The following is a 26313-nucleotide window of genomic DNA, read 5'->3' as shown; positions in this document are numbered from 1 at the left end:
GGAGTATTCCAGGTATTTTACCTCTGTCAGTTTAATGACGACAGAAAAGAGAAGCATTAATTAGTCTCATTTACTGTATCCTCTGCTTTTAATGATACGAGGAATCCAATAATGATGAGTGATCCTCATTTATTACCCTACTTCTTGAGAATAAGCACACAACCTCCAATTACAATGCGATACACACTATGCACATATTTTCAACGATGATCACTCAGCTGCTGCACTCACTCAGCGGATGTTCGATTAGAGGGAACTTCAATACCTGCACCAAACGGGAGGTTCAGCCCCTTAACAACAGAATGATTAGAAAGCCACTATGTTATCAAGTTAGCGTGTCGTCAGAATCGAGCTTAATTGGGATAAATGCTGATTGTCCTCATCAATATCAGCTTTGCAGTGTGTAATTAACAGCTGTAAACAAGCTGAGTGTGTTGAGTTAATGAGGCATGAGCACTGGGGGAAGCTGAGGGAGTATATAGACTGCTGAGAGCTGACCTGTACTGCAATAAACACACTTCAGAGAGATGCACGACACTGACCGGGACGATTAAATGCTTCCGACATACAGGAAGCACTTACTCACTCACTCACCACTAGTGGTAATGATACAGACATAAAACCGACGTCTAAATGACTAATTAAAAGCAAATACTAGTTAAAATCTAAAACGAGAATTACATCACAGCAACCAGTCAAGCTGCAGTTTAAATCTTTGTCGGTCCAGACTTACATAACATATGTATTGAAGACTTTGAAGCAATTTGTTATATTATAAGCAATAATGAAAGGCATTAAGTGTATTTTTATGCAAAATAAAAAATGTAACTGTATTGATATGACATGTCAGACTATTTCCATCAGTCCGACATTTGGGCCGAGGAGGTGGGAGGCTGCAGACCCTGCTGCAGATCCCTGTCACACTGTACGGCGTCCTGCTTCTCCGCTATTAGATGGAGAAGTAGAAGGAAGTTTCTACGCATGCACCAGCTCTGGGTGGTGTTGTGTGGCAGTGCTTCACAGCACCACATAGCCACTTGGCAGATATACCCCCAAAGACTCTCGTCTTAAAGCAGAATAAAAAGCGAGAATGCAGCGTTTCCTTTCTAGATCATCTCTGTCTAAACAGGGCCCCATTGTAATCAGGGATGAATCAGCAACGGAGGGCGTCGCACTGTGCACACCACTGATGTCATGGTTGAACCAGTTTGCACTGGGAAAAAAAAACAGCCAACTTTTCAGGTACCGCAGAAAACAGGAACAGAACCTGTTCCCTGTAGGTCAAAATGTGCTATTAAGAGACTATTTCTGCTGATAGAGAGCATTGGCATGCAGTGCAACAACAATTGCCTGAAGGCCAAACTCTGCAAAACCAACAAGCTTGTGGTGGACTACCAGAGGAACAGGACAACACACAGAGTTGTAGCCATGATCGTAGACAATGCTTGAAATATGGATGTTGCTGCCAAGAAGCTTAAAAAATTCTACAGCGTGGAGGCTTCACACACATCTTTAACCCAACAGCACAGAAGATCTAAACAATCAGCACAGTTTCAAGGTGAGCACCAAAAATTTGTGTCACAAATTCAGCGTCCGATCAGACGTCAAATGTGGCACCAGTCTCCCCTACCGTTGGCGTTGCTTAATGACCAGAAAAGCGTTTCTGCAGAACATTATAATGTCACAGTGTGACCTTTGGATATAAAATGTCATCACGTCATAGTTTTATCCTATTAGACACGCATGTCATTTTGTCATAATTAATGAGTTATGGCCAAAAATTAGTGTTTAAGGTTACAGTGACCTTTGACCTCCAAAATCTAATCAGTTCTCTGTTGAGTCCAAGTTGACATTTGTGCCACATTTGAAGAAATTCCCTGTTCATGAGACCAGAAAACATACTGTCGCCGGCGTGCAGGCAAAAAAAAAAACTAAATGAGAAATCTGAAAAAATGCAGGTCAGAAAACCAAAACAAAGAGCTGGAAAAAGCTTCCAAGAGCTGAACGAAGATAACAACTATCAGCAGGTTCAACACTCTGAGGACTCTTTTCACATTACACTGATTCAGGCGTTCGATCCATTGTTATAAATATATTTATATAATATATACCTGGTTTGAAGCTGCTTTAAAGGCTTGTTTAACGGCACATTTCCCTTTGGTGTGACATCCATGGTTAAAGTTTTGATCATTTTCCCATTTAAAAGACGCAATGTAAAGACGTGTAACAACGTCCCGTGCACTGTATGTTTCTCTTTTCTGTGCTCATTTTCAGAAAAGAGTTCAATCCAAGAATTACTAACGAAGACAGGTGTAAAAAATAATTAAAACCGTGATAAATCATCATCGTTTCAGACAAAATATGTGGGAAGTAAATTATAAAAGAGGGGTTCTTAGAATAATGTCAAGACACCCACTGATTCCAAATTCAGGATCATGAAAAGTGGTTGAATATCTACTGAAATGTCAGGAAAGCAAACACCTCGCTGACATGTACTGCAATATGATTTTTCCCTCAAGAGTATTTCTTACATGTGATGTCTTATGCGTCCTTGACCATTTTCCCCTCCGATACCTCCAAAGCGATCTACATTTGGCCTTGCATCCCCATTCAACAAGCTCTTGCCCCAGAAACTCTCTCCTCAGGAGATATTTACTGAAGATTATGAATTTTTCATTCTGAAGGTGGAGAGATCGCATCAGGGAGAGTGAAATAACACGGTAATACTCTATTGATCTCTTTCTCCACCTCGCTGTGCCTGAAAAGTCAGAGCTCAGATTCTGCTACAGACCAGCAGCCTGCCATCTGCCACAGCGTCAGTGCACCGTTAACAAAGGTTTACAGAAATATATGGTGTGTTCTTGGACTGAAAGATTCTTTGCAAGTTTGCAAAGTGTTCCTTTTGTGTGTAAAAAGAATATGAAGGGAGACTATGAAATCTGCTGTGATTTCTAAAGATATTAGATGTAGGGAGCACAGCACTGTTTGGATTTGCATTTAATCAGAGTCAGAATCAGAAATACTTTAATAATCCCTGGGGGAAATTTATTTTGGTTACAAAACTCCAGATATACGAACAACAAATATTATACAGACTAAATGTATATTAGAAAAAACTCAAATTTAAATTTTAATATTTGCAGTAGTGAAATAAGGGCTACACGGTGGTGTAGTGGTTAGCACTGTCGCCTCACAGCGAGAAGGTTCCAGGTTAGCATCCCGGCCTGGGCCTTTCTGTGTGGAATTTGCATGTTCTCCCCGTGTCTGCGTGGGTTTTCTCCGCCGTAGGTGTGAATGGTTGTCTGTCTCTGCTCGTCTCTATGTGCCCTCCTGTCCTCCTGCCTCACGCCCGATATCAGCTGGGATCGGTTCCAGCACCCCCCGCTACCCCGACCCCAGGATAAGCGGTTGAAGATGAATGATGATGATGACAGTAGTGAAATATATACAGGAGCAAAGATTGTCTGTGGCTGAGTCTGAATTAAGCCTTAAAATACATTTTTACGTACATTTTATCTGAATTCATAAGAAATAAAATTTGATGTAAAGCTGGACCCGGCTTATGTCAGCTAACGTTAGTAATCCTTAAATAGACAATAATAGCAATGTATCAAGTGAGTTTTAGGGAGCTTTATAACAAGTTTTAGCTCATTGTTAAGGGTCAACAACTTTACTGTTTTGATTCACTCTCGTCGCTTGCATAGCTTCGTTTTTGGCAATACGTAGCCGTTTTCATTTTTAAAAAGCTCTAAAAACCCACTTTACACTACTTGCCCAGCACCAAATGACAGCCAGACAAAGTTAGTGACTGGGGAATCGAGTGACAGTTCAGTCAGGAAGACTCTTTACACTCTCATTTGTTCACATATTTCTCTGTCTCTCTCTCTCTCTCTCTCAGCCCGACTGTGGGCGTTCAGTTAAGTTAACCAGATTTTGCCACATTCTCCTGAAGCCAATCATATCGTTGCTGTCAAACTTTAAAGCTTCTCTCCTCTCTGCTGTTCAGTACAAACCAATGCGCCTCTTCTCCAGCCCATTTACCTCCAGTCTTCATCGCTTCCAGAGCCCAGCTCCACATCCCATCATCAGTCTGTTCACTACCACCGCCAGTGTCTAAACGCCAGAGGGAATATTCCTGCTGTTCTAAACACGTTATCACTACGCCTTTAAATCTCTCGATGGGGTCTAATAGCTAAAGACTCAGTTCTAGCTTTATTGTGCACCATTTAATAACTTATTTGCGCACTTTAAATGAAAATTTCTCCTGAGTGAAATACAGCTGAGCATTTAGCTAATAAAGAGCTGGGTATTTCCCTCAGGAGTTTGTAGAGGACAGAGCTAAAATAGAGTGAATATTGGTTATTACATTAATCCGATGGCCAGAAACAAGACTCCAAAAGAATGCTGTGTTGTGCCGTAACTGTTGAATGTGCGGTCTTTAAGTCTCACCCTATCAAAATACTATGTCTGGGTCCAAACACTCTGTTGAACAGAACAAAAATCGACGACCGAACCTGTGAACCTATTTCGATCACTTCTGTGTTCTGTGAGACACATTTTCCTCGGTAGGAAAGTGTCAAAATGACAATTCTAGGTAGGTCTCTTCAAACAACAGGGAACACAGCACTGCGGCATTATAGAAATACAAGGCTTGGACAAGCTTGGACCCGTAAATAGTACTTTGAAAGGGCGTTATGTCACGATTTAAAAGACCAGATAAGCAACTGTTTGTGAACACATTCACCATATCTACTTAAACAACGATATGTAAGTGTTGTTTTCACAACTTTGCCTATGCCTCACAATCAGAGGCGGATTAATGCACAGGCTGGCCAGCATCACACCTGTTGTAAATGTTCTGCACATGCTTATTAATGCAAGGCAAAACTGTTTACTGTCAATTTCACTATAGACAGTGGGAGAGGAAGTGAGGAAGTGCTCAGCGATCTGACGTTAAAGCGGAACACTTTTTCAATGTGATGATTCATACGGTACACATGTAATCAAGTGAAGTCATCCAAGAGGCCTTATCCCTTCTAACCACTGCAGTGACTTGTCATTGTCATACAACTGGCTGAATGCTGTGCATGTTGACCAAGGTTTTCTAATGAATATCTGCGAGCAGTGTTTGCGTCATGCATGGATGTCAGCAACAATGTGGTTCAAAACAATATATTGTTTGTGTAGGTTTAGACACTTTATGAAGGGAGAATATTGAAAAATGTAGAAATGTAGAAACAAGAGAATACATCCATCCATCTTCAACCACTTGTCCCTATCGGAAGATCGGCTGGAGCCAATCCCAGCTGACATTGGGCGTGAGGCGGGGTTCACCCTGGACAGGATGCCAGTCTATCACAGGGCACATAGAGACAATTAACCATTCACACCTACGGGCAATTTAGAGTCATCAATTAACCTAACACATGCATGTCTTTGGATTATGGGAGGAAACCGGAGAACCTGGAGAAAACCCACGCAGACACGGGGAGAACACACAGAAGGGATTCGAACCAGGAGCCCTCTTGCTATGAGGCGACAGTGCTCACCACCACACCCCCGTGCCACCCTAAGAGAATACAAGAAAATCTAATCTGTGGGAATGTTGCACATAATCCCAACTGATAAATAGATAATAAACTACATGATTGTAGGGGATTGTAGTTGACGTGGTGCAAAATAATGTTTAAGCGCTGAAAGACCTGAGACATAATGGTGCAGAATTAGCTGGGAGTCTATATTCTGAAGATGATTGCTAAATTTGTGTGACTTAACACACAACTAACTATATGTAAATGTTGGAAACGATACATTTGCTACACAACGGAGCAGGTAGTAAGCTGTTATTTCTCTGCTTCAGCAGCATGTAGCCTACAGATGTAGAGATGACAGTTCAGCACTACAGAGCAGATACAGGACAGGAAGTGTAATTATCTCCTTCTACTGTTCCTCTTCAAAGAGATGGGGCATGATGCCAGACTGTCTGGCAAAGAGGGAGAAGAGAGGAGGAAAAAAAGAGCCAGATAGAGAGGGAGATAGTGATGAAAGGTGAATTCAAAAAAAGCAAAGATCGAAGCAAAGCACCGCAAAGGAGTGGGGGGTAAAGAGGAGAGGGAGTCTTACACCTCACGTCTCATCATAGCAAGAGAAAAAAGTCAAACTTAGTAGAAATCAGAGGGGCAATTTTTTCACATTCATCCTGCTCTTCTTCGCCTGACAGCTCCTCATAGATACATAGTTTGACACAGACTTTCGGAGCGCGCAGACGAGAACGAGGGAGAAGAAAAATTAAGAGAAAGTGTGAGAGAAGGTTAAGGGTGGGCGGGGGGGTTGGCAAGATAGTGATGGATTGAGATAGCAAAGAGGATGGAGACAGAGAGAAATTGTCGTCATCATCATCATGAACAATGACTCTCTGATAGAGGAGGCCTGTCGCTGGATTTTCAAACCCAGCGGAGGAAGGAGAGAGGAGGGGCGACCGCCCGCCTGCCCACCTGCCAGGCCCTCAGTCATGCTTTTAGCATCTGCCAAACTGTCGGACGCTTGGTGCCATGTGCTTTTCACTGAAGGAGCCTGACGTTTGTCAGTCACAGTAAGGGCTTCTGTTCTGTTCGGACTCAGCCAAACAGGCTTTAATATCCCCCCTCCACACACACATACACACACACACACTATGTACACAATCCCAGTGTGTGTGAGAAGTGAGCGAGACCCCGGCTCTGAAAGCTCCACATCCACTGCAGCTGTGGGCCGGCCAACAGCTGACGCCCGGGCTGTGTCTCTGCTCTGTTTCTGCTACCCTCCCCACCAACGCTGCCTCCTCTTCTCCTATGTTTCCATGAAACAGACCTGTAATTTTCACAGCTGTGTCTCGGGCATTTTGCCAGGGTGAGTCAGAGAAAGAGAGACTGGGAGAGAGGGAGAGAGAGAGGGGGGTGGCTAATGGCTTTTAGAGGAGTGCAGGCTCCAGCACAGCTTGGCTAACCCTGAGACACTCAAGATTCAAACCAGATAAATATTCAAACATCAGATCAAGATCAAGATCCAACTGCGGAAACTAGTTAGCATTATGAAACACACAAGTACGAATTCTGTAAATGATATGGTAGTCGCAAAGCATAATTCAGTTTTAAAACTTGGGTCATTGTAAACTGTAAACTGTGAAATCTGGAAACACTTTGCAACAAAAGTAACCAACAAAAGTCTGGCAGGTGGTAACGCAGTCAGCCGTTTAGTTAGATTATCTAACCCGTGTCATTTTGAGGTAAAACAGACAGCGAGTGCACCTGAATATACAGGAATAATTTCAAATTGCAGGAAATCTTTTTGCACGCACAAGTAAGTGAATACAGTAGTTTGGACTGATTTTTAATGAACATGTGTATATAATTTTTTTGATTAAGAAAACACAATACAGGACAAAATAAGGGCCTTAAACTGGGTCCTGCTTCACCAACTGATCTTGAAATGTCCTCACTACAGCCCCTTTCACACATGCACTGCAAACCTGAAATTATGGACATTATCTGGGGGGGGGGGGGGGGGGGGGTCCAACTGTCCGATTCAGTTGGACTTAGTCAAACAGTGTTTTCCCTGCCAGCTCCCTTGAAGAAAGAGAATCTCTGAGTTAGCTGGAACCGCTATCTGTGCTCTCATCAAAGCCACCAGACTTCATTGACAAAGACACAAAGACGGTCATTTCACCTCAAAAAACACAGAAGTTGCTTGTAGACCGCAGCCTTCATCAGTTAATTTGTTTGCTAGTTTTGTTAGTTCCTATCCCATCAAACATAAAAACAAACTAACCAATGGAGGCAGCGGTCAACCAGCAACGTGACATAGAACGACTTCAGTTCCTGTCAACTTGACAGGGATTGACAGGGCTGTTTCATGGCAAGTCAAAGTGGTATTACATATTATATTTTATCATACTATTCTAAATACAGCATACAATTTGATTGATAATGATATGTTTCGCAGGACCACCTTTTATGTGGCTAAAATACAGCAGTAAGCCTGTGAATATTCTCATTTGTCCAGGTCATTGTTCTCCCCAAAGAAATTTAAGTCAAAAGCAACTGGACTTGGTTAATTGTCTAGGAAGACGTTTCACCTCTCATCCAAGAAGCTTCATCAGTTCATTTACGCATCTGACCAGGCTGGGACTGGTCAGATGTCTGGTGTGGAGATCCAGGTATGGATAAGTACCTCATACAACCCCACTTGAAAAGAATCTGAACTACCCCTTTAACGCCATCAGCTTGGCCATTTGAGATTCTCTGCATTTAAAATAAGCAGGTTTCCCAATGATTTACAGTCGAGCAGCCACATGGACATGACCAAATTAAATAATATACTATGACTGACTTGCAGCTGAATCTGCTGAAAAAATGAAGCAAGTTAAGTATCAACTGACTGCAAGAGGTTAAACCTATGGGTAAAACTCTTTAAGACAAAAGGTAGCTTTTACGAAATAGCATCCAAAACAAGTATGTTAAGTTCCTGTAAGATCATTTTTAACATCCTTCTGCGGGGCACAGCGGTGTGACTATGACTAGTGTTTTGGAAAAAAGGGGACATGTCTGTGTACTTTTCCAATGCGACTTCATGAACAATAAAGGCATTCATACCGGATGAGATGTTGTTTTCACTTCCTAAAATAGATGTTCATGCATTTGATTTGCAAGCATGTTTAAAATAGGAATATATGCTAACACCTATTCTATTACATTTTCTGCTGGGCTTTCTTCTGAGCACATGTGGCCTGTATCTGAACAGGAAGTATTTGTCTCCTTTGGGACAGCAGAGAGGACAGTGTGTTTGGGTGACAGGAGGCATGCCCCCCTCCCCTCCTCCTCCGCCTCCGCCGCCTCCTCCTCCTCCTCCTCCTCCTCCTCCTCCTCCCTCTGTCTATCTCTTGACACAACAGGACACTTCTTTGGAAATAATGGGATTATGTCCCGGATTGATATCCAGCTTTGTGGCTCACGTGTGGCTACTGCACCTCTATTCAACATGCTGCTATGACAGGCCTGTCAAAGTAGGCTGCAGAGAACTGACTAGACACAAATCTACCACGACCTCCAGAGCTGAAGCTCTATTGTCAGACTTTTCTGTCCACAAGAGGCTTTACAAACACCATTATACTGAGGAACTCACTGGGCAACTTGTACGTCATGCATTGTAACCCCGGTCATGTCAGAGCATGTACGTTTCAACAGTCTTTTGCAGCTCCACAAATTAGATGGTCTTTAATCCAAACAGGGCTGCAACTCACAACTCCTTTCATACGTGATTAATCTGCTTATTATTTTATTGATTAAGCAATCGCATAATCTATAAGATGTCAGAAGAAGTGAAAGATGTCCATAACAAATACTCAGAGCCCAAGCTGATGTCTTTTTTTTCCATCCAGCAGTGGTGGAAGCCATATTCAGATGCTGTATCTTAAGTAAAAGTACCAAATACCACTGTGTGAAAACACTCCAGTAAAAATACGTAGGTGCATCCTCAAGCAGCTGAATCAGGTCCTTCTCAGTTCCAGGGATGGGAAAAAGCGATTGATTTACAGACTTACATTCCAACAGTAGTGTGTCTTCATCAGAGTGAAAACGGACAAAGACATATATCTATATATAGCATATATAGTCAAACTAGAACTGGAGAGGTAACAGAGCAGAGCCAATTGATTTTCTGAAATATATAAATACAGTATTCACTTTATAGATGTAACACTACAAAGGAAACAGCAGCACTGCTAAGACTACAATATATCGCAGACCTTTAAGCAGAAACACACTTCTATAAGAGCGGAGAGTAAACCACAAAACAGCTCATCTGTAAAATTCCATATATATTCCATAATATTGGCCAATAATGGCAGGAAATGTGAGAGCATTTTCTAGCACATCCACTACAGCTACTAGTGTCTCAAGGACCACTTTCTCTGATGCATATTCTCCTCAGAAACATTATCCTGAAACATTGGATTGTCCTCAAAAGTGATCCATCCATATCAGAGCATGGACCACTAGAAAACAAAGGCCCCTGGGCACAGACAAACATCTGTGTGCATTTTATTAAAGGCTGTGAAAATCTGCAAAAAGTACTGAAAGTATTGAGTATGCACGTATGCACACATTATCATACATTCTATAATTGGATTATTATCATTGAAGCATTAACTGACCATTGCAACATTTGAATGTTGTATCTGGTTAAGGAAGAGCCTTTTTAATCGATTTCATATACGTTTGAGTGTTAATGTGTAAAAACTATTTCCCTGTGACAAATAGCCTACAGTTAAGCATAAAACAAATACAATAAAGTAGAGGGGAATGAGTCCAAAAGCCAAATATATTGAGTTTATTTTGATAAAGCAGCAAATATCCACATTTGGAAGCAGTGGATTTTGGGCTCGAGCACTAAACCAGAAGTAACAACCAGTATATGCTGTGTTTTCCTGTGAAAAACACGTTTCATCTCCTTCAAACAACCTTTAAAAATGGGACGGAAAAACCTCCACAAACGCAAACCCCCCGCGGCGGGGTCGAGCCTCGAACTCGACTCCCAACAGAAGCTGCTCGAGTGACATTTTCTGCGATCACGAAGCCGGAGGAGTCCGAGCCGAGGCTCCGGGTCTATACTCACCGTTTAGACGATGCTCAAGTGGAGCGAGAAGTAACAGAGATCTCCAAAAGTTTCCTCTCTGGTTTCCAGATCACCACCGAGAAGGACGGATCTGTTTATCCGCTGACACATTACTCCGACCCCGGAGCTCGATCCTCTCCTGTCCTGACACTTTCAGTTTTGCCCGAGACGCGATAAGAGTTGAAGTCCGTCTTAACCGCTCCGCAGACTGAAAAATAACCCGATTTTTGAGAAAGGGGATCACTTCCACAGGGCGAGAGAGTGATGCGTCAGGTGTACGCTTCCCGCGAGTGAAGGAGGAAAACAGAGTAGAGGGCTCATGGTGAGTTGATCTGCTGAAGCCTTTTTTTCTCTCTCTCTCTCTCTCCGCTCCAAAACTACAGCTCCGTGCGCTACGCGTAAAAATGAGCAGTCGGTTCCACTTTACAACCACGATGCTTGTAAAAGAAGACGAAGTGAGGCGTGCTAAGCATTCAGCGAGCTCCCCGCAAACTACGGCTCACTTCAGCGTGTTTTTACATAACAGCATCATCCGCTTTTTTATGTTGACGCATCATGTAGCGAAAACATGGAGTTTCTTAAAGGGCCACGGACGCGCCGTCCACATGACACCGTCCCCCGGCCCCGGCAGCAGACCCGCTGTGGCTGACAGATGGCTTTCACCTAGTTAATGTCTTTAAGCCCTGTTCTTTTGACACTTGTATTAACCCTGGCAGCAGCCCGGACCGGTGGGGGGAGCTGGGCCCTGAATGAAGGATCTGTGGGTTGTCAGCTCTGGCTCATGACCAAAACCTGCTCTGACATGTGACTGCACGGTGCCTCCCGGAGCACTGATGTGGAGCACTTTATCTCTTATGTGACTTTCTGTTTTCATCCGACACAGTTGTGAAGGGGAAGGTGGTCGCATACTCATTGCTACTATGCAAAAAATAATCTACATTTTAATTAATTTTAAGTCATGTTCTACAGTTTCATTTTATGTTATGTAAACTGAGATTTTGACATTCTTACATTGTTTTGTACAATAACAAGAATACACTTTTACATTCATAGTACATTTTTGTATAGTAATTTTGAAAACAAAACTGTTATTTACTGTATATACAATGTTTACAAATATTGTATATATTGTTCCCGTTATTCTTATATTTTATATTTATTTTCTTCTTTTTTTTACAATTTATTGTTTATTATTGGTTCTTCTTCTATGTTTGCTATCCACTTTGCTGCTGTAATCATGACACTATGACAATGACATTAATAAAGGAATATCTTCTCTTCTCTTCTCTTCTCTTCTCTTCTCTTCTCTTCTCTTCTCTTCTCTTCTCTTCTCTTCTCTTCTCTTCTCTTCTCTTAGACAGTTTAAATGCAGAAGGTGGGCCTTAACTTACGTTTGTAAACTGTCTCGTCCTGATTTCCCTGCAGCTTAGTTCAACAAACTAAAACAAACTTAAATAAAAAACAGTTAAATAAAAAAAGAAAATCATATGCATCTCAAACTGGAGACCGCTGCAATACAAATAATCTGACTGGCACGTAACATGATTGAAACAGGTTCTGATATAACACACGTTTGCATACAAGTTCCAACTCCCGACTACTTATAGCATACTCTAAACGGATTTTAATTATCTTCCCCCACAGTTTAAATAGGGTTTATAAACTGAAAGTAATTGCTTAAACAATGCTAATAAATCCTTTAATGATGCTTTACTGATCGGTTAACACAGGAACAACTTTGGGGGATGCCAGGTTGTGGAAACCCTTTTGTCCTGTGTTAAGCCTTTGGTAAGAGTAAATGTTCGTAATCGATCCATAAAAGAATATGGTTTTCTCTCTTTATAACAAGCCATCAAGTCATATTTAAAGTGTTATGAAATGATAGATTGTTAAAAAGTGGATATAGATCCAAGTAGTCAAAAGATCCAACAACTGAAAGGGAATTTTTACCACTGAAAAACCCAAAAGTTATTGGCTTATAACTGACCTATAAAGCTTTTCTTAAGTAAATTATTTGTTAACCGTTATTAAAGCCATTGTAATGGTAACCAACCTTTATAAAGAAGGTTAAACAGCATCCAACAAACATTTATGATGAACTTAATTACACAGAGGTGGATTAATGCACAGGCTGGCCGTGGCTGAAGCCGAGGGGCCCCAGGTGTGCAGGGGCCCTGGATTGGCCAGACTATCTTTTTTTTAATTTAGTACACTGGGGGAAAATGCCTCCTATTAGGACCTTTAGAAACATTTAAAAAAAAGAAGTCGCTGATTGGATAGATATGGGACACATTTGCCCAATCATGTGGCCGGGTTCATAAGGTCAGTTTTGTTGTTAAATGGTACGACACTTACTGTTACTAGAAAGTACAGCGGCAAAATGTCAGAAAGGAAATGTGATAGCGGAGCATGAAAAAGAAAAACACAATGACGAAGCGGAACTTCCTAAATTGACAGGATTTTACAAGGTTGCAGACTCTTCTTCTGTTCTAGCGGGGGGGGTCTCATAAAGCTTTATCAATAATGTGGGGGGCCCAAACAAACGGTAGCCTAGGTGCCCATAACCACCTTAATCCGCCACTGCATGAACATTAGCTCCAGATGCTTATTGTAAAGAGGGAAATGGTGACTTGACAATAAGGCATTCAGTTTGCACCTCACCTCTGAAGGGAGGGGTCCTTCCTGCTTCATAAAGACCCAAACAGCTGAAAAGACAAAGCACACTCCACCGACAGAAGTTACACAGCAGCTTCCTTCGCAAAGATCTGGTACCTTAAATTCACATTAGAATCACCTATTACTGATCTGCAAAGCATTCGATGATGATAAACCATTTAGAAAGCAGCTGGTGACAACTTATAAACTCTTTATTAGCATGCTTCAGACTTAATCTCATTAAAAATTAGGCTAATAAAAAAAAACAAGCATCATAACGTTCTATTTGCAAGAAAATACATTCTTTAAAAAACAGTTGTGTATAAAGTGACTGCTGAGCCGCAGATGCACCATAATGTCTTAAGTAAACCGTCATCCCTCATCTTGTCACTGTGCTTTTAAAAGGGAGAATGGGCCACCTGTTATTTGAAGACAGGAGACTCGTAGAAATAGTTTGATTGATTGTCTCTGAGAACATCGCGGGTCTTCACACGTGTAAACAGATACATTTGGTATTTCCCTTGAGGTCACTTTCAAAGAGAGAGGAGATGATAATGAGGAACATCGGTCTGTTTGATCATTAGTTATTACATTTTACACACATGGATTATTGTTTTGCTGCCTTTGCTTGAACATCCACCTCAGCACAACTATGTAGTTTGGATTTTGCAATTTTGAAAATCACATTAGTGCGTTCGTATGTGATTTCTTGCATTAACTGCGAACTAACTTGCTGGTTCTCCTCAGAATTTACTATCAAGCATCAGCGGCAACCATTTAACTAAAAACTCAGAGTAAAGTAAGTAGCCTGCTTATACTCCATTTATATTTCCACTTAGTGTCACTTTAAACTTGTACTACAATACATGTCAGGGAATATTATATAGTTATCTTAATACATCTCCTGATAGCTATAATTATTAACTTACTTTGCAGGTAAGATTTTACATCCAAAATGGGATCAAACGTAAAAAAGGGTACTTGCAATTCTCTACATTCTGGCAAACTACAACATAAAAATACTTCCTAAATGATAAAGATCACACAACACTGATGCAGAAGACCCGGAGACACTGACCCATCAGAGCCAAATGGGCTTTTTTGGAAGGGGAACTTAAAGAGACATTCATTAAAAATGAACATATCAGACAGAAAGTGAATACAAGTGTATTCAAACGGACAGTATGAGAAAAAATAATGTGTTTTTTAAACATTAAAGCGTGAAAACATCTTTCAGGAGAAACCCACAAGAATGAATCTGGAAATGGAGCATAGTGTGGGACCTTTGATGCATCAATAATAATAAAACCCTTGCAGCATGATTACTTTTGATACTGCAGCACATTTTGCAGATCACATCTATATTAAAGATATTTGTTTTTTATGTTATCATTTACACTCACGCATCATGGATTTTTAAGAGGAAATATTCAATCCAAATTCTTACTAACATCTCAGTGTGTTAGAAATACTAATGTATCTTCTGAAAAGGGAACATCTACCCTGAAACATGTATTATTCAAATGCACTGGGATAGTTCAATCATTGTCTGAAGCACTGTCTCCTCTTTGGCTTTTCCAGAAACAAGGAGCTGCCTGTGTGTTCAGCTGGTGCAGAGGGGTTACATAAACACGTATGTGTCCTTTACAATGTTTTTCTCTTTTTCTAAATGCAATCCTTCAGGAAACTGACACAAAGTCCAGAAATAAATAAAACATTTCTATTTATTTATGGCAAACAAAACTACATCATTTTCATACATTTTCACTCTGTACATCACAATTAGTCCTTTGGAGAAGAGAAGATAAATGTTAAGGAGTGTTCCTCCAGTGGGACTGTGCAGACAGTATACAACAGTGGAATAGGTTGGCTCCAAAAAATGGACTAACTGTTTATTTTAATGCTAATTCTCTAATTCTCTACAACAGAATCCTCAGACATGGATATTTTTTTCCTTATTGATCAGAAAAGGTTATCAGTTTACATTGAAAGCATGAAATGCCAGTTATATGTATATAAAAAGATGCAATACCCATTTCTTATAAAACAAAATGACCTGGACAAAGTCATGTTCTCCGTGTTTATCAAGGCAGCAGAACATCAGAAAGAAAAATACAACCTATTCATTAGGCTCAGTACTTACAGTTCTTTCGCTTTATTTCCTTTTCATTCGTTATCAAATCAATGCAATTCAAACTACGGTTAAACTGATCTGACAAAAAATGTCTCAACTTATTTAATCAAGCATCAAAGATTGATCTCTTAATCGATGAACTGTATGTAGCTAGTAGCAAACCTTTTTTTTAAATGTCTTTGATTCCAGCTTCTTAAATATGAATATTTTCTGGTTTCTTTACTCCTCTATGACAGTAAACTGAACATCTTTAATTTGCGGACAAAACTTATCTTGGGGCTTTGGGAAACACTGATCGACATTTTTACTACATTTTTTAGATCAGACAACTAATCCATTAATCGAGAAAATAATTGATAGATTAATCGACAATGATTCTGAAACATGTGGGGATCCAACACCATCCTAACAGCAGCAGTTTCTACAGTATAAGGCCCTGGGTGTGAGTAACTGTGTTCATCCACGGCAAACCACTCAGACAGTCTTTAGCGATTGCCATTTCTCCGTTCTGATTATTTGTACATGGAGTTGAATGCTCGTCCAATAATGAGCCGGCGGACTTCACTTGTGCCTGCGCCGATTTCATACAGCTTTGCATCACGCAAGAATCGCCCCATGGGGTAGTCGTTGATGTAGCCATTCCCACCTGTTGACAAGCGGCGCAGACAAGTTAGTTTGCTTTAGAGTCCCCATAATAAAAAAAAAAAAAATGAAATGCACACACAGCTAGTAACATCTTTGTCTGCTGCTGCATGGCTCAAAAACAAATGTGTATTATTTTTAACCATAAGTATATTTTACAAATCATACTTCTTATCAAAAGCCAAATCTATATACATGTATTTTACTACTTAACACAAAAATTGGCGGGATTTTAAGTAAAGTAAAGTTAGCCAACTACAATATGAATCAGATTTAAAAAAGAAAAAAACATGAACGAAAACCATTCACACTTAATTAACCTGACATGGTAATGCATAAATGATCCCATTCTGTGTACAATACTATTAAATAAGGGCATTTACTGGTAAAAAAACAAACTTTATGGCAGAAGGCAATTTCACCTGAACAGAGGCAAATTCTTTATAAGCATGCAAATGAAGAAAATTCCCAAAACACTGCATGTAACATGTCTAGAAAGCAGTTCATGTCTGTCAAACATTCTCACAAAAATTAAGCTTATTAAAATGAATTACTTTCACTCAGCCACACCTCTTAGCTTCTATACAGTCTATTTACAGTGCATTTCTACTTTAACTACATGTTTAACATTGAAGATGTAACTCCCTGCATGTTCACACAGTATGCAGTTGAGTAAGCTTCCCCTCTCTTATCACCACAGCAGCCACTAACTAGCCGACATGCTATTTATTAACCAAATGAGCTGCACCTGTAGAGCGCTGCTTCCAGCTCAATGATGTTAACATCACACCACCTTCACAGCAGCGACCGAAATCCACCCAGAAACGGAAAGTCAAAAAAAAAGCTGAAGTCTTCATCAGAATTTGATCTTGATGTTGCATCAGCAAAGGTTTTATTTCGTCCCTAAAATAGATTCTCCTGATTTAAATAAATGAATTCCCACTGGAAAGTACGGTGTCGATTTTATATTGAAGGTTCAGTTTCAGTTTCTTGGCACTTACCCAAACACTGAATGCCATCCAAAGCAACCTGAGTGGCGTTCTCCGCACAATACAGGATCACTCCAGCACAGTCCTGCAATGACAACGGTCCACACGGTCAATGTGTGCAGTGGTGGGGGGAGGAACTAACGCAGAAAGCCGTAAAATAAGATGCTGACTTAGGGAGTGACAACAGAATTACATTTTTTCATTCTTCTTAGGGTTTGAGGCATTTTAAAACAGTTTTTTGTGCAAAAATAGAATCAATTAAAGATTATTTTACAACAATACATAATGGCACGATGACACAACATGAGATAAATATTATCTCTTACATTAGGATGTTACAGGTCACTGATGAGATTCTCTTTAGATCAACAGTTATTTGAAGTTTTGACTACTTGACAAAACAAGTTGGAAATATTGCAAATAGCATGTAGTGTGTCGGCATTAAACCCTATTAAACGTGCTATTTCAAGTTGTAAGGTCTAGAATGAACTGTATTTAAAACTGTTCAAGGAGATGCATTTACATATTTACAGAAGTTTAAAGAAAGAAAGAACCATACAAATGCGTAAATATATGCTCCAAACACATTTTTAAAATGGTTCAGATTGAAGTGGAATAATCTTTGTCTAAACAGTGTGCTGCAGGAGTAGATAAAAACAAAAATCCTCTCACCATTGCACTGAAGTGTCCTTTGTCACAAGCCCGGGCCACATTGTACACATACTGTCGACAGGAGCTCAGCCTGGTGTACATGTCAGCCATCTTGCCTTGCATTAGCTGCAAACAGATTAAAATAAAGTGTTATGTTAATTTCCTTCAATCAACTTACAGTTTGAAATTCTACAGCTGCCAGCTTCACACTGGAGGTATTACATTTTAAAAAGCATATTTACAGTAACTTTTCAAACTCTAGTATATAAGTATAAAGTGAAGAGTGAAGGTCGAACCTGAAAGTGTCCAATCTTCTGTCCGAAAGCTTCTCTGATGTGCAGGTAGGGAACAGCATAGTCCAAAACTGACTGCATGATGCTGAAATGTAATAATAATGTTTAAGACTTCTCTTATAATAGGATATTTAACAGCTCACATGATGGAAACTGCCAGATGCCAAAAACAAAAAGGTGAAAGAAAACATTCATTGTGATGTCTGTCATGTACTTCCTCTGGACTTATTGTTCTCAGCAGCTGATTTTTTTTAATGTCAGTGATGTGAGTTTGTCCAGCGATCATGTTGTTGTTAACTGCTTTTCTGTTGCCAGTATTAAAACATTTCATTTGATAAACACTTGAAACAAAGCAATACTGTTTCAATTCTCAGTCTAGGATCGTGTAGATAAATGTTAACTCCACACATCTGAAAAAAACTAAATGTGTGTCACTAGTTGTTTTTTTGGCAGTCTACAAAGTCTGTCACGGAAGTAGAGTTTATATTCAAATGATTTCCTCAACAAAAAGACCTGCAGCAGAGCTATGAGGTACAATATGGTGTGGGACTGATACAAATATGTTGCTATACATCATACTAGATAAAAATGTTTACATTGTACTCCTCCTTTATATTATATAGGAATATATAATAACTAATATTATATTGATGTTTTGTTTTCCTACTATATTATATCTATTACTATATCACTACATTTCTCCTTGTACTGTATTGTAAATACCTACTAGAAAGAATAAGATATGAATGACAACAAAAATCTCTCTTTTCCAAAAGGGGTTTCCATTGTTAAAGCGCCTTTCTATCCCTAAGACCACTCAAAGCACTTTACACAACATGCCACATTCACACACACATTCATTTGTTCATTCATTCATTCACTGATGGCTGAAGCTGTAATCTGCTCTCCAGTATTCGATCTATTTCTCATTCATACACCGATGCCATTTGGGGTTTAGTATCTTGCCCAAGAACACTTCAACATGCAGATTAGATAGACAAACACTAAGTACCATTACTTAATCAAAATTATATATTAGTTCTGTGATTACATATAATAAATTTGATGATCCTGTTGCTGTTAATCGAACCACTTTGACCTTGTCATTTTTGTCTTTAAGTGCTCTTTCATAGTTTCTATTTGTGCTTCTATACTTGTTTTAATTGTATATACCTCTGATTGTTTCTTTTTTACTCTTTATTCTTCTCTATTTATTTATGTTCTTGTGCTGCTGCAATAACTGAATTTCCCCTCTGGGGATCAATAAAGGCTTATCTCATTTTATCTCATCTCATCTTATATTCAAAGCCAAAAGGTCAGATTGATAAACAATTACTTAGGGTAATAAATATAAGTGAGTATGTGGACTGGATTCAGGAAAATAACAACACTATGCAAAACAGTGGCTACACGAAGATGAACCCCAGCATATCACATTTTATTTACATTATTTACATTTCATCTTCCTGAAAACTGCAGAACTATTGTGCGGTCAACCTTCACGTCTGTACTTGATTATGGTGAAATTCTGTTAACACTTCCACTGTTAAACCCTGTGTATTATAGTGCTTTACGCTTTATCACAAATTCATATTCATCATTGTATAAGACAGTCAGATGGACCTCCTTACACTAAATAAATAGCCATCTTATGTTATTAATTTATAAAACCGTACAGTTGCAGCTTTCAAACTCCTCTTCTCTCATGTGACTCTAGTACCCACAGTACACCATCTGGTAATAACCTTAAAACCTCCCAAACTACTATGCACCGTTTAAATGAAATAAACTGCAAACTCCCCTCAAGCCAAAGTCTGGCTTTCCCCTTGGAGAGTTTAAAGCTTTATGGTTGGATGTTTCTTATGATTCTTTTAACAGTTTTTAATTATTGTATAGGTGTATTGTTTCTGTTCTGTTGATCTTGAGAAGAGATGTTAATCTCAATGAGACTGCTTGATTAAATAAAAATAAATAAAATGTGATTACAATCTTAAACAGTTTCAATTCAAGCTTATTACTGATATGAACTCACCCAATAGGTCCTGATGCAAGCACCAGCCTTTCCAGATCTAAGCCGCTCATCATCACATAAACGCCTTTGTTCAACGGACCAAGGATGTTCTTCTCTACAAGGAACAAGCAGACAAACAGTCAAGCAAAGTAAATTAAAAACCTGCATGATACAAGAAAATCGGATTAAAAGGATCGCACAACACACATACACAGAAATGACCCAAGACATACAACAAAAAAAAGATCTATGGACCCTCCTGTTTTACACAAATTAACATATGGCGTGTGCAATTAAACACACACCTGGGATTTTGCAGTCTTCAAAGATCAGCTCACAGGTGTTGGAGCCCCTCATGCCGAGTTTGTCGAGCTTCTGTGCTGTAGAGAATCCAGGCATTCCCTACAAAACACAAACGTGCACAAATGTATTTTAGTCGCAGTGATTCATGGTCCTTTTGCATAATTGTGTATTTTATCACATGTAAACACACCACACCCCCTGAGCCAAAAGTGAGACAGAACAACTTGACTGGATTTACCTTTTCAACAATGAAAGCTGTGATGCCCCTTTGATGTGCTTCAGGATCTGTCTTTGCATAAACAATAAGGACATCGGCATCCGGCCCATTTGTGATCCAGAACTTGTTGCCATTCAGAATATAGTAGTCACCTGTAGAAAAACACAAGTCATAATACAAATGAAGTGGAGCTAAAAAAGGGACACACTGCAGCATTGAGATTTTAAAACCATATGTCTGGATACATGGTAAACTCTTGAAATGTTAACCATAGGTGACAAGAGACGGTGTGACGGCAGGGCTGTGATTGTAGTTACTTTATAGGCCTTTTCAAAGTTGTAAACATAAACATTCTAAGTGTGTCCAAGTTTGATTCCTGTTGCTGTGAATGACATCAGCTGACAGGAAATTAACAAGGACCAACGCTGTTGCCTAGCAATGGAATTCGATTAAAAAGGTCTATGGTTGGAACCATCTCTGTCTCTCTGGTAAAACCAGTATAAATCAAACACTAATCATTAAACTTACAACCAACAAAGACATTTACAATTTACAAGGCATGAAGGAAGGTGCAGCCACAAAGCGATCACACCCTTGAGCTGATGGCACTCTGAAATGTCTCTCTCACTCAGTGGTGCATTTGTGAGAGCTCATAACTAAATTTTCATTGTTGTAAACATGTACCTTTAAATCTTCTGATTTTATATTGTTAGTTATTTGGGAAATTTAAAAGGACAGCGATAATATCTTCATCTTCATTTCATATCATTTTGTGCCACTTCTCTTCACGTCTTTCTGCCTTTAAACCTGCTGTAACTGATATTTGTGGCCACTTGGGAGCAGCAGAAACAAGTTGCAAAACAAACAATCACCTATTAAGTTGTTATACCAGGCTTGTTAGCAGTTTCTTATTTACACACCCAGCAGTTATGAAACAACATTATCATTCATCTGGAGTTGTGCTTTGGCCACCCGGTGAACCAACCAATATTCACTCTCTGTTAGCTCTGTTTTTGGTCTCTACCATTTCCTGAGGGAAATATCAGGCTCTTTAGTTGCTAAATGCTCCAATATGTTCACGGTTTTGTCTCTTACTGCGTTTGTCTGAAGTTTGATGTTGAGCAGGTAGTGCGCAGTGAGTTTTAGAGCTTTCTTGCTGAAAAAAGCAGTGAGCAGTGGAAGTGAACTAATAGTAAAGTTGTGGGCCAGACAGCTAAAGACCCTGCTGAAACTCAGTCTAAAGCTCTGTAAAGTCCAGGGGAGCTGTAGATTCAATGAGTGACCTCTTTCACATTGTCACTTAAAGGCATGCACACTTTTGTTTGCATTGGCATTTGGCTTTTAAGGTGCTTTAAGCCTAATATTTGGACAAAATACAAAGTGCTGGTCTCTGCTGAGCAGAATCAGCCAAACCTAATACTCTTCTATGTGCCAATGTGCAGTTCCAAAACTTGTAAAATGTTTAAATCCAACTCTAGAGATCTTAGTTTCACTGCATACAGACACTACTCTCCATGATAGTTTATTTAACCTGACTCCTGCCAGATGAATCTCATTCCGCCTGGCTTCCCTTATCCATCTGGGATCGCTTGACTGGGAAGCGATTTCATGAGGCTGGGCCTTATCAAAAATCCTTGCATATGATCAGATAAACCACTTGTCCGTCATCTCTATTGACGTGCTACTTCAACCACTCACATCGAAACCAACCTGTGACGCTGATGAGAGCGACGCAGGAAAAAGCCAAACAGAACAGCTGACATCGTTTCCACCAACAAAAGCCTTCAGAGCTTAAAAAAGAAATATTCACTTGGACAACACGGATGAAATAGCAGCATCAATGATGGCGTCTGCTTCCTCGATGCGAGCCGTTACAGTGGTTTCTCCACTACGTCGCATCTAAAAAAAACCCGCCCGGCAGTCCTGAATGGCCTGACTTTGCCGTGGAGCGAATTCAGACGGTTGAGTTGAGTTGGGCTGAGTCAAGACGGAAGCAAGACTCCAAAAAATATCCAACATGAAGGTTTACAACAAATGTTAGCAGTACAGTAAAGGGATTTGGAACTTATTAACCCTCTATACGCTGTGGAAGAGAGGGCGCTCTTGTCTGAACCCTTTACCAGGCTGAAAAATGAACAGCCTAAATAGTTATCTGATCAGGCTACATAGCTTGTCAGAGACGTGCGAGATGAGATGATGTTGGCTTAAATACATACACAGCAAAGAAAAGACTGGCAGAGGACAAGTCTGTGTACTCACAGGACAAACTGTAACTTTTTGCTTTCCTGCTGTCTTGTGTCACTTGGTGAATGTAATATTCAGTGTGAACAGTGCTAAATGCCAGCAGTGTTTTTGTCAAACCCTGAATCAGTACAGTCCCCAGGAAATAACTAAGGGCGCACTCACACTGTCCTTCCGCACAGCGCCCTGGGCTTTAGGGTACTTGTCCCTTGTCACCGGTTTTGGCCCGGTGCGGAAGGACAGTGTGAGTGCGCCCTAGTTCCTGATAAGCAGCAGAGCAACCAAAGCATAGCTAGTACTATTTGATGGCAATACATATTAGATGTTAAACACACACTGCATGCATACGTGGGTATAAATATATCACTTGAGAGATAAGGTGTCAAGTATTGCAGCAGCACAAAGAAAAAAATAAGTACTGATAAACAGAAAAAAGTAGGAAATAAAAACTATATACAACTGTATAAAAACTACAAAAATGAATAGAAGACTTTACAAAAAAAATATAGAAAAAGCACAATATAGATTAACTATTAACACTAATGCAGAGGGGGTCCTACCTTGCTTCTTGGCTCTGAGTTTCATAGATACAACATCAGAGCCAGCATTGGGCTCACTCATAGCCAGGGCTCCTACGTGCTCTCCTGTCATTAACTGGCAACAGGAAAGGCCGTGATGAGAACGAATAATTTGATCCATCCAAGTTTGTAAAACGGTTTATAATGTAAAGCATTTCGGCACTGACCTTTGGCATGTACTTCTCCTTCTGTTTCTCGTTGCCGTGGCGTACCATCTGGTTGACACAGAGGTTAGAGTGGGCGCCGTAACTGAGAGCAATGGCTGCTGATACTCGCGACATTTCCTCCATCACAATGACATGATCGAGGTAGCCCAATCCTGTGCCCCCATACTCCTCTGAAAACAGATGAAGAGAGCAAATTAAAACACTACAATAAATGAGAAGACCAGTTTCCTATGAGTAGCTATAATGTAACGTCGTCTAAATATCTGGTCTTACCTGGAGCAGTTATCCCAAGGAGTCCCATCTCCCCCATGTCTTTCCAAAATTCCTTGTGGAGAGACGGATGCAATATGTTACCAAGACAGAAATCCTACTCCAGGCTTGATGGTAAATTTACATGTGGACATACACAACTTTCAAGTGAGATACATTACATCAGTATTCATCAGTAACTATTCAACTCAATCAGTAAAATACAGGTACGGTGTACATTGGAGCGTTTCAACTCACCCGCATCCCTGGAAATGCATTGGTCTTGTCGATCTCGTCAGCTTGAGGCGCAAGCTTCTCTGCACAGAATTTACGAACGGTCTGCCTGAGCTGTGCAAAAGACACAAAACAAACAACAGACTTTAAAGCAACTAAATCACATATGTTATAACTTTTATTAAAAGTACTGAAGAACGAATAGGCTGCCGTAGTTCTCATCTCGTCTTCATGTGCCTGCATGGCAGACTGAAACATTGATTAGCTTCACTGTTTATCTTTAGCAAGTGTACAGGTGAATGTTCTAGATCTGGGGTCTTCAACGTTTTTTAGGCCAAGGACCCCTTAGCTGGAATTCTATTGCTAGGCAACAGCCGCGTTCCTTGGTAACTTCCTGCCAGCTGATGTCATTCACATACACTGCAACAGGAAATAAACTAGGATACATTTACAATGTTCATGTTTACATCTTGTAAAAGGTTTATACACAGTTTATTTTATGGTGCATACAATACAAATATGTCAAAGCCATTTAGAGATAACTTTTTACTTTACATTTTCTGGTATGAAAGCTTTATTAACAAGTAGTTGTTTTTGAGATTGTTGAATGTAAAGCACAATACAAATAAAATGTATTATTATTATTATTACAGTGTGATGATTTCAACCAATTGTAGCTGCCACCAGCCCTGGGTTTGATTAGTAAATAAGTAAATCAGGCTATCTGTGAATGTTTTGTTTGTCAGAAGCTATGGAGCCTGAAAAACTAGTTTTTGTTTGTCGTCTGCTACATTTCTCCATGTAAACGCTTTGCTGATGTATTCTTTGTTAAAAACAAAAACGGTAAAAACGAAGAACATGGATTATGGAGTTTTATTGAAGCACGCGTCAACTATATGCTCAGACTATGGTTTAAGTGGGCAGTAACAAGGCATAGACGGAGCCACACTTACAACTAAGATATTACAATGATGATTATGAATTAATCATATAAGTATACATCATGTATGTTAATGTTAAACAGACATTTGGAAAGCACACTGAATCCTTCAGCTCAAATGTATCTCTGCATGTCTACCTTAGTGCCTACCTTGCCTATAAGCCTCTCATCAAGGTTGTGTAAATGTATTTATTTATTTTTTGTCAAAATTATCTTTGCTAATATTTTCAGACATATTTTTGAAAAATTGGGGGACCCCTGCAGTGACGTTGAGGACCCCCTGTTGAAGCTCTCTATTCTAACATATTTCACAAAAATGCAGAATGTAGTTCACTAAGGGTTAGGTTTGTACCCATGGACATAGGTTATACCCAGGGTTTGAGGACAGCCACTTACACCCAATCAAATCCTCCATATGAACCCCACCCCCTGCCTCCCTCCCAGGCAGTGGCCAGTCTCTCTTATACTCACACACGGTGCTAAGTATCACTGACCTGCTGTCACCTTGCTATGATACATCTGAATGTGAAAGCATTTATCAAAGACTTTTCAGTCTTGAGTAGATGTCCATTACTATGACGTAACGTTAGCTGGCAGCGTCATAGCTAGCGGGGCTAATAGTAGTAAATAAAGCTCGTTAGGCTTAAAGCGATGCCCCCTTGAGGCGCTATATAAGTTCAGTTTGCTTTAGTGCTTAAAACGGGGACGAACAGATAATATAAACAAACATTAAGTAGTTAACGAGTGCGAAACAAGTTTGGTAAGTGGTGTTAGCTTAGCTGGGTCAGCTAACACCAAGGACTCGTTACGTCATTACGTCATGTGCAAAAACGTTGTTAAATAACCGTCTGCCTTTGTCCGTAAAACGTCTTAAACCATACGGTACTTTAGCTTTAACGTGAGCCTAGGGTTGTGTATTTTACTGCCAACGCAGCCAAGTGAACTTACTGACCTGTATCTGGTCGTCAGTGAGTCCGTTCACCACGTCGTCCACCGGGATGCCACCACTGGCGCATCCCCTCTTCGCCACCGCGGGGATGGACAACCTGGAGCCGAGGCGGAGAGCGTTTCTGACGGCAAACATGGTGCTAGTGCTCGTAGACCGACAGGTAAAACAAAGAGAGAAATAAACCCCTCTGCAGAGACAAAGTGAGACAAAGATCACTCCGCCACTATTTACCAGGACCACAGACGTCAACCACACAGGGGTCACCTCCTCTTTCTCTTTCTGCATTACCGCCACCTACTGGACCGGGGTGTGTATCAGCAGTAGATCAGAGAGCACAGTTCAACAGCAAAGGGCTTCAAAGTTCTTCACACAGAGCATTTAAATCAAATTTATAATGACATTCAAATAAA

General features: G+C 40.1%; 2 protein-coding genes across 2 annotated transcripts in view; both read right to left on the bottom strand.

The window, feature by feature from the left end:
* The window catches only part of bahd1 (bromo adjacent homology domain containing 1), a 46420-nt gene extending 35320 nt beyond the window's left edge, over nucleotides 1-11100 (bottom strand). Inside the window, 1 exon segment of the mRNA XM_083923817.1 lies at nucleotides 10651-11100. The gene's annotated coding sequence lies outside the window, so the exon portion shown is untranslated.
* Nucleotides 11101-15018: 3918 nt separating this feature from the next.
* ivd (isovaleryl-CoA dehydrogenase) lies at nucleotides 15019-26147 on the bottom strand. Its single transcript, XM_083924859.1, has 12 exons — nucleotides 25907-26147; nucleotides 24039-24128; nucleotides 23805-23856; nucleotides 23532-23701; nucleotides 23347-23440; nucleotides 20567-20697; nucleotides 20331-20427; nucleotides 20047-20140; nucleotides 18018-18099; nucleotides 17743-17847; nucleotides 17083-17155; nucleotides 15019-16085 (listed from the first exon to the last, which is right to left on the bottom strand). The coding sequence occupies exons 1-12, from the start codon at nucleotides 26036-26038 to the stop codon at nucleotides 15952-15954; spliced, it is 1254 nt and encodes a 417-aa protein (XP_083780985.1). The 5' UTR covers nucleotides 26039-26147; the 3' UTR covers nucleotides 15019-15951.
* Between the last annotated feature and the right edge of the window lie 166 nt (nucleotides 26148-26313).

The sequence above is a fragment of the Echiichthys vipera genome (assembly GCF_963691815.1).
Source record: "Echiichthys vipera genome assembly, chromosome: 12".
Classification (NCBI taxonomy): domain Eukaryota; kingdom Metazoa; phylum Chordata; class Actinopteri; order Perciformes; family Trachinidae; genus Echiichthys; species Echiichthys vipera.
The sequence above is the reverse complement of the archived record's forward strand: the minus strand, read 5'-3'. Positions and strand labels throughout refer to the sequence as shown.